At 40.1% G+C, this 13,669-nt stretch overlaps 1 protein-coding gene across 3 annotated transcripts in view; it reads left to right on the top strand.

Annotated features, from left to right (window-relative positions):
* PNPLA8 (patatin like phospholipase domain containing 8) overlaps nucleotides 1-13,331 on the top strand; it is a 43,351-nt gene extending 30,020 nt beyond the window's left edge. For all 3 annotated transcript variants that reach the window (XM_069976070.1, XM_069976076.1, XM_069976063.1), the window contains exons 8-10: nucleotides 88-282; nucleotides 5,678-5,873; nucleotides 11,581-13,331. In XM_069976070.1, coding sequence (XP_069832171.1) covers nucleotides 88-282; nucleotides 5,678-5,873; nucleotides 11,581-11,855 — 666 coding nt within the window. In that variant the 3' untranslated portion in view covers nucleotides 11,856-13,331. The remainder of the gene's footprint in view (nucleotides 1-87; nucleotides 283-5,677; nucleotides 5,874-11,580) is intronic.
* The last annotated feature ends 338 nt before the right edge of the window (nucleotides 13,332-13,669 follow it).

Raw genomic sequence — 13,669 nt, 5'->3', positions numbered from 1 at the left:
GGATAGCCATTTTATTAAGAATCGCTGTGCACTGACATGACTACCTGGCCATTGTCATTATACTGTGTTATATTGGTATTGTTCTAGGTCGCTGCTGTGAGTACCATAGTTAACAGAGGAATACCTTTAAAGGCATTTGTGTTCCGGAACTACAACCATTTTCCAGGTGTTAAATCGCCTTACATGGGAGGATGTCAATATAATTTGTGGCAAGCAATTCGAGCTTCATCTGCAGCACCGGGTTACTTCCAGGAGTATGTTCTTGGGAATGACTTGCACCAGGTAAGTGGCAGATACACCAACTAAATAATAATTATTTAGCCTTGTTCTAGTATATTGTATTTTTGTAATACAAGTTGTCATTTCCATTATAACATTACACAGGCATGAGGATTGAAGATTAAGTAGAGCATCTTTAGTGAGCAGAGTCCTGTGAATGTGCCTAAAGGCGGCTCATAATCACGTCAAACACATCCTCCACTTCACATCATTATTCTTCTACAGACTGTGATTGACCTAATCCCATAAAACAAAAAGGAAACCTGAACTGAAATTATTCTGTAGCAGCTTGACAGCCCTGACACTAATAAAAAGCGTTATTGAAAAACAGAATACTGTGCCTTCTGGCATCACTTGCTCAGCTTCCTAAACAAAAGATCCATGTTACCCTTGACAGAGTAAAGCTTGTTCCTCTTCAGTGCACCACTGTCTATGTGGACATCATAATTTATCCGGCATTTTTTTCCCTTGCCTCATGCAAATTGTGTTACTGCGACTTCATGGTAAATTGTATGACTGTACAGTCAGCTAATATCTTGTTACTGGAAATGGAGATGTCTGCTTATTGTCATCATAATTGCATATTTGGTGCATTTTCTTTACCTTTCTCATGCCGAGGCATGGAATGCTGTTACTTCTGCCTTTATAACTTTCCTTTCATACCTCTTTAATCCTCAGCATTGTTAAGCAGAGTACGACCTTTATTCTGAAAGTGTATGTGTCACTCAAATTTTTGACATCCCAATAGTTTTTATCGGTTGGGTTCTGAGCATTCAGACATTGACCTATTAGCACAACGAGAAGGGAGATACACACACACACACACACACACACACACACACACTGTCAAATGTTTCTCTCCTTCCTCTGTGTCTGAGACCAGGACAGTTCCATAGTCCATTGAGGAGGTGAGGAGAAAAAATAAGATTAGTCTTACTGGTAAGCCTGTTTGTCTGAATTCCCCAGGACAGCACCTGCTTCCCTCCCTATTATGCGGATTCAGAGAAATTGGTTTACCAATTAGATAAATCCTTTTTTTTCATCAACATCATATTTCCATCAACATAGTCATATGTTATGACTCTTATTTATTATGTCTAGTAGGGTGCTTCACCCCTGGTGGGAACAGTGGTATTGTTTCTAAGCCCTGTAATACTTTCCTTTTGCTCTGTGACTGCTCTGATAGTACACAATCTACTGGTACACCACTTTATTAGTGTACTAAGCTTGTAGGCCCAGGGGCCCTTACTAGGGCCCTGGCTTCCATGTAAATCACTGCACACGGTATTCCAAGAGCTCTATACAGCGGAATCCCATTCTCCATATTTCTACTGGTTCTACCTCTTGCATTACAGTCCAGCATACGATTAGCTTTCCCTACAGCCTGGTTGTACTGAATGTCAGGGCTGTCAGAAATGGCTACCCCAAATCCTTCTCCTTTGAAGAACCCTTCTCTTCTGAAGGAGGAAAGGGGTTAAACAAACTGTGACTTGATATTTATTGATGATAAAGCAAACCGGACAGTTGCCTGTTAAGGATGTCTTATTTTGAATATTAAGTGAAGAACAACTTTCAGTTTTCCAGAGCAGTTTAAACTTCTTGTTGCTGTGGGTATTAACACTAGGTTTTCTGTTAGCTTTAATATCTGACACTATGACAGTCCCCTTATATCCTCAAACTATCGTTCAGGTCAGTGGAAATAGGCACACCCGTATTGACCCATTATAATAGATTTTTATGCGCTGTGATAGATTGTATAACCTTTGACGTAATATCCTGTGACCTGAGGCAGCTCAGATGAGTGATTCTTGCATTATATTCCTCCTCTGCTCTCTTAGCTTAGAATGTATGATCTCAGATGATGGAGATTATTGTATAAATGGTATGTTTGTGTGTGAGCCCAAAGAAATCGTAAGACCACTGGCATGTCTTCTGTGTCTCTGTGTCAGACGAGGAGGAAGTTGACCTTTCTGAAAACAAAATACTACATTCCGACAGAAAACATCTCATAAGAGTAGTGAATGGTGGTTATGGGAACATTACTGTAACTAAGTAAGAGCTGATTTGTCCAGATTCTGCATAAATGGAGGTGGAGTAGGATAGAATGGGCTTTCTTTCTTTCATAGAAAAGCTAGAAGAATAGACTAGACTTGATGTTGTTTTAAAAGTTTGTGCATTGACCATGAAGAATGTAAGTTATTTATCTCCTTGATCTTTGTAAATGTACAAATACTAAATCCAAGATCTATCAGATGTTTTACTATATCTGAAGGCAATACTTGGTCACTTTTGGTATAACCTTAGACTATCTAGTTTCAAGTTAAAGTGTCTCTGTCACTTGAAAACTTCTGAAATGTCTCTAAGATCAGCCGATATTTTTGTCCAATTACATCAAAGTCTAGCAGAATACACATTGGCCCAGATTTATCAATCTGAAACAAAAAAAAGGACATACTGTATTCAGTCAATCTTCAGTGCCTTGCAGTCTTAAGCACAGAGCCCAAAATGGCCTTAAAGTGACTCTGTACCCACAATCTGACCCCCCCCAAACCACTTGTACCTTCGGAGAGCTGCTTTTAATCCAAGATCTGTCCTGCGGTCCGTTCGGCAGGTGATGCAGTTATTGTCATAAAAAATGAATTTTAAAATTGCAGCCCCGTGCCCTATGGGCGTATCTGTGCCCTAACTTTGCACCACCCCTCTGTCCCTCCTCCCCACCCTCTTCATCATTAGGAATGCCACTGGAACATTTACTTCTGTTTGAACATTGCACAGGTGCCTTAATGATCCAGCCCATGTGCTGTGGTAACACAGGTGGGGAATAGTAGGCAATCTGCCTGGAGCATTCCTAATGATGAGGAGGGCGGGGAGGAGGGACGGAGGTGTGGTGCAAAGTTAGGGCACAGATACGCCCGTAGGGCCTAGAGCTGCAATTTTAAAAGTTTTTTTTTTTTTTTTTTTTTTTTATGATAATAACTGCATCACTTGCCAAACGGACCGCAGGACAGATTTTGGATTAAAAGCAGCTATCCGAAGGTACAAGCGGTTTGAGGGGGTCAGATTGTGGGTACAGAGTCAATTTAAGGACCGGGCAAATTATCAGTTTTGTATTTTCGTTTTTTCCTCCTCTCCTTCTAAGAGCTATAACTCTTTTATTATTTGAACTACAGGGCCATGTGAGGGCTTGTTTTTTTCAGGGACAGGTGTACTTCGTAATGGCACCTTTTAATCTAGCCATAAAATAAATGCCTGAACCCCCAAAATATAGTTTATGGGGTGAAATTGGGGGGAAAAATGCAAATAATGCAAATAATAAAATAAATAAATCTATTATATACCGTAGAGTGCCTAATCGTCCAATCTATTAAAATAAAACAATATTATTCCCATACAGTGAACAGCGTGAACAAAAAGTGATAAAAAATGCCAGGATTGCAGATTTTTTATTACATTCTAGATATTACAAAAATTAATAAAAAGTGATCAATACATCCCATAATACTATTTATAAAATGGGAAGGGGGGATATTTACACTTTTATTGGGGGAGGGGCTATGGTGTGTTTTTATAAACATTTTATTCTATATATAAATTTTTTTCATACATTGATCACTGCAATGCCGTAACATAGCAGTAATCAGTGTTGCCTGCAATCTTCTGATAGTGTCTGCCTGTGGCAGACTCTATCAGAAGAGTGATGACCTGACTGCACGGAGGAAGGTAAGAGACCTCCGGCAGTCAGGTCATACGATCGGGACCCCCACAAACACGCTGCGGGGGTCCTGATTGATAAGTGACAGGAGATGCTCCTGTCACTTACACTTAAACAATTGCGGTGTTTAAGGGGTCATTAACTGTGGGGGGCCCGGCTGCTGATAGCAGCTGGTCCTTACCTGCCAGAAAGCTAAATCAGCTCCTGAGCTCGCTTCATAGTGCTGCCCCCCGGCAGAGCGTACATTTACGCCCTTTTGCATTAGGCCCAGCCTGCGGGGGCGTAGATGTACGCCCCTGGTTGTTAAGGGGTTAAAGTGTCGCTGTTGTTATAAGTTCTAAAATCTAAATCCATGAACGCAGGATAATTATTCATCAGTAGGCGTTCTGCAGGAGTAAAATTTGATGCTTGATAACCTGGGAATAGTAGCTATCATATTTTAACTAAATAGGACTACACTATTTAAGGCTATTAATTTCAGCTGGTGGTAGTAGTTTTTGAGTCGTTTTTGAATATTCTACAAATGAACAGAGACTTGTTAGGAATCCTTATTCAGTTTAGCTCCTTATTTGTTTCTACAGTATCACAGCTGTAGTAAAATAAGATCTGCTCAGTGTGAATCTCTACTAAATAATGCATGATGCTCTCAAGTTTCTCTTCAAAAGAAATCAGATTGAGACCTGATTTATTTGGGGGAGGGAATCTTCTAGATAAGGAACAGGGCCAGGTTTCTGCTTTGAAGATGTTTGTAATGTAGTGGCAGTAGATGACAGCGTCCATGCGAAGTAAATAAAATGTTTCCTCCTATTATAAAGGGTACAAGGCAGAGCAACTGAAAGCAGTCTTTGTCAATCTGAACATTGTTATAAAATCCCAAGAGTGTGTCTTTTTTCGTAGGTAATAATTTTATGAGATTAGGCAGTTGGCAACTAACGCTTAAAGGGGTTGTCCAGCGAAATTTTGTTCTTTTAAATCAACTAGTATCAGACAGGTATATAGATTTGTAATTTACTTCTATTTAAAAATCTCAAGTCTTCCCATACTTATAAGCTACTATATATCCTGCAGGAATTATTATTTTATTTACATTCAGAAACAGTGATCTCTGCTGACACACCTGTCCCTGTCAGGAACTGTCCAGTGCAGAAACAAAATCCCCACATAAAACCTCTCCTGCTCAGGACAGTTCCTGCCTTGGCCAGAGATGTCAGCAGAGAGCACTGTCAGACTGAAAATAAAACAACACTTCCTGCAGGACATCAAATGACAAATCTATATAGCGTTCTGACACCAGTTGATTTTTTTTTCGTTGGACAATCGCTTATGAATTGTTTGCCTTTCTTGATGTGCACAATAATTTTGTTTTAATTGATGGACTTGTCTCTTCCTTACCCTACAAGTTTTAGGTTACAACATGTGTTTTAGGAAATTTTATGCTCCATGCTTTATATAGATGTTTTACAAAGCTCATGTTTAAATGTCCCCTCAACTTAGAAACTTAGTCTGACCTCTAAGAAGGTGGTCACCTTGATGACAAACTGGAGGTGGAAGGAAATTAGATTTAATTTGCTTTAGTATAAGTCACAGTCATGTCAATTACTGTATGAAAGCTTTTGTAGTTATTTTGGTAGCTTTATAATTCTTGTCTTGTCTTAATGCTGACCATTTCTAATATGTACTTAACAGGATGGAGGACTGCTTATAAATAACCCATGCGCACTAGCTCTTCACGAATGCAAGAGCCTATGGCCAGAAGCGTCTTTCCAGTGCATAGTGTCACTTGGCACAGGACGATATGAGGGCGCAATAAAGGCTACAGCTACGCACACAAGTTTGAAAGCCAAACTAAACAATGTGATCAGCAGTGCAACTGATACAGAAGGTGGGTATGAACTCCATGCATTAAAGAGGTATTTCAGATACATTCTTTTACTTGTTGCTGTGACCACTATGAAAATAAAAGAGCACTCACTCATTTACATTAGTCCTCTTGGGCTCTCCTCTTGTTGCTTTTTCTGCTAATTCCGAGACACGCTTGTCTCAGCACTGATTTCTCTCCCAGCCAGTCCTTGAGGTGGGACAGAGCTGTGACTGGTTACTTTTTTGAGCGGGCTGTCACTGCTGAGAGTTTGTGTGGCTATACAACTTCAATAACTGTTGGCCATAGGATCATTCGGCCAAGACTTATCTCTTCTGTCCTCATACACTTGTCATTTCAATAATAAATTAACCACTGGAAATCTTTGTTCTCCTTGTGGGGAGAGTATGTGCATACACAGTGGGATAATAAAGCTGACCCCTGTAAGTATGGACTCCATGATAGCTTTTGGTTGCAAAACAGTCAATGTAAAGTACAGTGGTACCTTGGTTTAAGAGCGTTTTGGTTTAAGAGCTCAGTTTTTCAAAATTGTGACTTGGTTTAAGAGCATTGCTTTGGTTTAAAAACTCCCTGTACTGGGTGGGAGTGGGGGAGGGGCATGGTCTGCATAGCGGGGTCTACAGCCCCGTACTCTGACCCAGGAAGTCTCCCTCACCTTCCAAATCATAGCAGATACACTTCAGGCTGGGGCTTTCATCAAGGGACAGGACTGTGGAGGTAATCTCTTCATAGCTGCAACCCCTCTCTCCCCGGACAGAGAGTGCTGCTATACTGTGCTCACATCTGCCCTGCTCATTCCTTCATGCTCCCTGCAGTCTCTGTCAGCCCTTGTGTTTCCCATCATCTCCATTACTGTACAGTAACTTATAATATCACATATTCTGCTGTTTCTGAATGTTTGTTTCATTTGTTTTAAATGTTATTCAGAATAATAAATGATTATTTATCAAGTGTCACTGTCTTTTAAAATTAACAAAATCTAAATCAACCGTAGATGTGATGCAAAGCAATTTTGCAATATACATTCATTATTTTTTTGTTATCATGCTGTAAAAAAAGCTGTACTTACCAGAAATCCAGGTCCAGTCTCAATCAATTTTCTGACTTGTGCTGGTTGAAAAAAACACATTAAAGGGCTAGTGCGGTGCTAAGAAATTATTCACAAAATATATTTTTATATATTTTAATAGTTTTAATAGTTATACAACTTTGTAATGTATGTTATGTATGTGAATGGCCCCCTTCCCCGTGTTCCCTGACCCCTGTCCACGGACCCGGAAGTGTAGTGCATTACACATACCTGATTCGTGTCGACCCCCGTCCGCCGTCTTCTGACAGTGATGTAATCTTCGGGAGGCCGGCCGACCCGCTCCTGCCGTCCCTTATGCTGGCCCCCCTCTGCCGCGTCATAACTGTGCTCAGCCGCGATTGGCTGAGCATAACTGTGCTCAGCCAATCGCACATGAGCATAGTTATGACGCGGCAGAGAGACGACGGCGGACAGGGGTCGACACGAATCAGGTATGTATAATGCACTACACTTCCGGGTCCGTGGATGGGGGTCAGGGAACACAGGGAAGGGGGCCATTCACATACATAACATACATTACAAAGTTGTATAACTTTGTAATGTGTGTTATTTTACGCGGCGGATCCAGTGCCTGTATTTAAGAATACATCCACTGCCCCTATGAGAAAACATACTTGCAGTGGGAATGACATCCCGCTGCGTGTATGTAAGTTAACCCCCCCCACCCCCCCCCCCCGCCGACCGGACCATACATCACCTGCTCCCCGCTCCAGCTTGCTTCGGGGGTTCTCGGCTGCACGTCCCACTCAGCCAATCAGTAGCTCCAGTGGGGCAGCACACTGGTTGGCTGACCGGGACGAGTAGACGCCGGGAACCCCTGAAGCAAGCTGGGGCAGGTGATGTATGCTCCGACCAGCCGGGGGGGGGGGGTTAACTTACATAAATGCAGTGGGATGTCATTCCCGCTACAAGTATGCATTCTCATAGGGATAAACAGGCGATGGATCCGCAGCAGATTCCGCTGGAAATTCGCACCGGTGTGTGTGAAGGCACCCTAAACACAGGAATTCTGGCCAGTACAGAGAGTCACGGCTCAATATGTCAATCAGTCACATGACTGCCTTTTCTCTGTGAGCGCTCAGATGGGCTGGGATACACAGGACATATTTTCTGACTGTTTCCTGTTTTTTGAGAAAAAAAAAAAGTCTGAAAACAGGAAGTGCTGTGTTCTCCATGTTAATTTAAAAAAAAATAATGAATGTAAATTGCAAACTTGCTTTATATCACATCTACTGTTTAGATTAAGAAAGTTATAATGATAGTTGCTTGATGGTCACCAAAGTTGCACTTACCAAAGTTGCACCAGAGCCCAATCCTTCAGATGAACAGGAGCAGTAAAACGATGTAAACAGATTGCATTACTAATAGTGTGGGCAACAGGCAGCAAATGTGCAGAAGTTAGTTTTTGAATTGTGATATGTTTTAAAGGGGAACTTCGGATAAGAAAAACTTGTTTTTTATTAAAAGTACATTAAAAGTTATATAGATGTGTCTATACAATGTAAGGCTGGGTTCACACTACGTATATTTCAATCAGTATTGTGGTCCTCATATTGCAACCACAACCAAGAGTGGATTAAAAACACAGAAATGCTCTGTTCACACAATGTTGAAATTGAGTGGATGGCCGCCATTTAATGGCAAATATTTGCTGTTATTTTAAAACAACGGCTGTTGTATTGAAATAATGGCAGTTATTTACCATTATATGGCGGCCATCCACTCAATTTCAACATTGTGTGATCATAGCCTTTCTGTGTTTTTAATCCACTCCTGGTTTTGGTTGCAATATGAGGACCACAATACTGACTGAAATATACGTAGTGTGAACCCAGCCTATTACTGTATCTATACAGTTCTTCCACACTGGTAGCTGATAGAAATCCAGGAAGTGAAAAAAATGGCCCCAATGTCAGTTCACAGGAGGCTTGGCTGGATAACCCAATCCCCTGACTGATTCACTATCTCTAACTGGCCAGAAGCAGCTGCTGGACTAATTTTACTGATTGTAATGGGTGGGGGCTGTGATGATCACATGAGGGAAAGCATTGCATTCTGGGAAATGCCAAACCAGGAAGAACAGAAACACAAAACAGAGGAACCCCCCCAAACAAATGGATTTTTGTTAGTTTCAAAACTGGGATAGACAGGTAAGTAATGCATTATGCTTCTGCAGAAGTTTCATTTTCTTTTTACCTCTACCTTGACTTGCCCTTTAAGATACAGCGGTGCCTTGGATTACGAGCATAATTCATTCCGGGACTATGCTTGTGATCCAAATCCACTCTTAAACCAAAGCAAATTTTCCCATAAGAAATCATTGAAATGCAAAAAATTGTTTCCACGCACCAAAAATAATGATTTATTATTCTGAATAACACATAAAACAAATGAAACAAACATACAGAAACAGCAGAATATGTGATATTATAAGTTACTGTACAGTAATAGAGAGGATGGGAAACACAAGGGCTGACAGAGACTGCAGGGAGCATGAAGGAGTGAGCAGGACAGATGTGGGCACAGTATAGCAGCACTCTCTGTCCGGGGAGAGCGGGGTTACAGCTAGGAAGAGATTACCTTCACAGTCCTGTCCTCTGATACAAGCCCCAGCCTGAAGTGGATCTACTGTGAATTGAAAGGTGAGGGAGACTTCCTGGGTCAGAGTTCAAGGCTGTAGACCCCGCTATGCAGACCATGCCCCTCCCCCACTCCCGCTCACACCCAGTACAGGGAGCTCTTACACCAAAGCAATGCTCTTAAACCAAGTCACAATTTTGAAAAACTGAGCTCTTAAACCAAAACACTCTTAAACCAAGGTACCACTGTACTATCATTCCTCCGTTGCCTTATGGAAAATGCTTTAAATCTTAAACTTTGTTTCTTAAGAAATCAATGCAATTCAGCACTTCCAAGTAACCTTCAAATTCTTAACATGGATATAATTTATCTTTTAAACAGCTTATATAGCTTATATTTTCATGAATCTCCTATGAAGAAATAATTTGAGTCTGGTAAATGGGGTTTATAAAGGAATTTATCTTGTGTCCAATGCTAACAAATAAATTAGTTAATACCAGCTTAGCTGCCACATAGCAATCATATGAAAACTGGTCTGCTTCTTACAAAACAAGTGACATTTAAGCATTGTGAAGAATAAGCTCTTCAATAGGCATGGATAGTTTTTCTTTGAATTGATTCCACTGTGACTGTTGCAATCTTTCTTGCAAACAAAGAGAATGATGTTGAAGCTATTTTAATCTGCTGATGGTGTCCTTCTCTGCCAGCTCAGCATATTCACTAGTGGAGTGGATTGCAGTTTCGAGCATAGCCAATATTTAATTTGACCGAGACCTTAGTCTGATACTCATTGCAGGGCCGATTCAGGACATAACACATTTACTTTAAATATGTGACAAATCTCTTTCAGGAAAACATTTTTAACCAGGCCTTTCCTGCATTCCCAGTGGAAGGCGTTTTCTTTTTTTTCTTTTTGTTTGTTTTATTTTTTCTCCTAACTTTATGTTAAGAATGATGTTTCCATTGTCCATGTCATTATATATACAGAAAAAAAATCACATTGACCAGTAGGCCTCATAGTAAGCTGTTGCTTTATGCATTCTGTAGAGATAGTTCAACAGTCCAAGCATAATCCATAAAGGGGTTCCCCGGGATTAGAAAGAACGCCGCTACTTTCTTGCAAAAACGCCACACAACCTGAGGACAGGGGTTGGTGCTATTACAATTCAGTTTAATTCACTTCAAAGGAACTGAGCTGCAAAATCACACCCAAACTAAGGACAAGAGTGGTGCTGTCTCTGGAATAATGTGGCCATGTTTTTTAAGCCTGGATAACCCCCTTTAATAGATGGATAGGAAAGGGGTAACAGGTTAGGGTTAAAGATGGTTCCTGTCCCCTTTCAACCAGGATCTGTTCTGACTTCAAGTCCAAAATCTGTAGTAGATGGCAAGGTTAAAATGGCAGGCTACTCAGAGGAGCTGGGTGAAGCATAGTAAAACCACAAAATGAATATAAAAAAAAGCCAGGAAACCAACCAAAGGGTCAATAACCAAGCCATAGGATTACTGGAGCGAATACGCTTTAAAGTCCTCAATACAATGTGAGATGGGGTGCAGTGTCTGGCAGTCAGTTTTATGTGGCCGGGGCTGCTGAACAGTAAATCACTGAACTGCGCCATTCATAGCTTAGAGCATGGGTCTCCAAACCATGGTCCTAAAGCTGTTGCAAAACCACAATTCCCATCATGCCCGGACAGCTAAAGCTTTGGATTTGGCTGTCCAGGCATGATGGGAAATCTAGTATTGCAACAGCTGCAGGGCTGCAGTTTGGAGACCCATCACTTAGAACAACACCTGAGGTGAGATGGGTGCCTCTATAAAGGTATATTACATATATAGTAAAGTAAATATAGGTATATTTATGTATATTATTACCTGAAGGCACTCAACAATATTAACACTATATCTAATAGATTGGAGTATGATTATGGACAGTGATCACATATCAGAAACTGCTCCTAAATAACCATTAAGTAGTAAGAACCTAGGTGTAACTACAGCTTTCATATTGTACAATGTTTTTCTTTTCAATCTCCACAGAGGTTCACAAAACGCTGGATGCTCTGCTACCCCCAGACACCTATTTCCGGTTCAACCCAATTATGAGTGAAGACGCACAGCTGGATGAAAACCGCAAGGAAAAACTTAGTCAGCTGCTGTTAGATGGCCAGAACTATCTAGAGCGAAATGAAGAGAAACTCAAGAAAGCTGCCAAGGTCTTGAAACAAGAGAGAACAACATTCCAGCATATTTGTGATTGGACTAAATTAAAAGTAGACATGTATGATGGCCTTCCACTCCTTTCCAAGCTTTAGAGCTCCAGCCATGTATGACACAGAGGTGCATCTGTCCATCTCCTCTCAAAGGGATATTCCCATCTCAACTGACCCTAGAATTGTAGGTCTTGTTAAGGTAAATATTTTTGCATATACATTCATTTAGCAAACTTGCCTCCTTCTCCAGATATGCTGCTTTTTACTCCCATTGTTGATAGCCTATTGTCTAGGTTACAGACCACCACTCTGCTCTAAAAATAGTGGGCTGGTTGGTGTGTGTATATACAGTATATCGATACTATGAGGGGAAATTTAACATTGCTGTACATTTGTGGATTGGAGTGGGAAAAAAACTGCAATGTGAATTTGCTCCATTGCTTAAAAATGTGCTACTTTTTGCGGGTTACCTCTTCTCGCGTCTGGTAGTTAAGCGTGACCCATATGTGTAGTTACAGTTGTCAACCTCACAGCACCTTCTGTAAATTCACACCAATCCACACGACACTTAACTGGCTATGTCTATCAGCTACTCACATTTATTAGCTTGTTAGTGGACTTACATTTGTGAAGGTCTGCCTTTTTGATAAATTTGGTACATGGCATGCACACATACAGTATGCAAAGACCTTGTATACACACAAATATATTTATATCTCCATTGATAAATTCCCCCCCATCCCTATATTTGTATACATCTACACAATGTCAGCAATAGGGGTCAAGCTTGCTAATTGAATGTATTTGCAAAAAAATTTAATTTGATGAGCCCTGCACATTTACCTATATTTGAGATGGGGAAAACCCCTTTAACACATTACCTGTGTGATGTTTATACCTTATCTTCTCTTGTAACCAAGATATAAAGGGATCATAATAAATGAAGTTACTGTAATTGTTCCTCTTCAAGCTTATTGTGAAGCCAGAGGGATAGATATACTTCATTTTAGACAGATTTTTTTACATTGATGGACATTGCATTTGAGAAAAAGATTGTACATATTATAAATATTTCCTTACTTTTACTATGATTAATTTGTTGGATATGCTTGGTTAACCTTATACATGATTATTTATTTAAAATGAAATCTTGATTTCCGTCCTTGCCTCCATCCTGTCAGAGGATTAATGCACTTAAAACTTCACTATGTATTAAGGGCAAAGTTGATTCGATATATGTGCACAATGGTTTGGTATTTATGATAAGTACATGACATAACGCTGAGGTTCATCATTTTCTACTTGAATATTTGAAAAAGTCTAGTAACTCAGTTGCCTATCTGGTATCCTGAGTAACTGCATTGAGCTAGAAGACATTTGGATTCTGCTAGAATCCTTCAACAAATAAACTAAAATAGCAGGGATTTTGCCCAAAAAGCTGAGTGCAGTGCCCTATAAGCTTTCTGTAGTTCAGGATCAGCACAAGATGAATAAACCAATGTGTTGTATAAATGACTATTATTTAGGTAGCTTATATCTATATGTAAATGCTAATAAAAGTTGGTCATACACTTTTAAGATTTATTTTTATGTTGTCACTGTTTTTACAATTTGTCTAAAGACAGGAGGGAAAAATTGTACCATATTAACCCCTTCAAGACCAAGCCTATTTGCACCTAAAAGACCAGGCTCATTTTTCAAAATCTGACCTGTCTCACTTTATGCTCTTATAGCTCAGTGATGCTTTAACGTATGCTAGCGATTCTGAGATTGTTTTTTCGTCACATATGGCACTTTATATTAGTGGCAAAATTTGGTCACTAAATTGTGTGTTTTTTGTGAAAAACATCAAAATATCATGAAAAATTGAAAAAAATAGCATTTTATGAACTTTGAAATTTTCTGCTTCTAAAAAA

The sequence above is a fragment of the Dendropsophus ebraccatus genome, chromosome 1, assembly GCF_027789765.1.
Source record: "Dendropsophus ebraccatus isolate aDenEbr1 chromosome 1, aDenEbr1.pat, whole genome shotgun sequence".
NCBI classification, from domain to species: domain Eukaryota; kingdom Metazoa; phylum Chordata; class Amphibia; order Anura; family Hylidae; genus Dendropsophus; species Dendropsophus ebraccatus.
The sequence above is the reverse complement of the archived record's forward strand: the minus strand, read 5'-3'. Positions and strand labels throughout refer to the sequence as shown.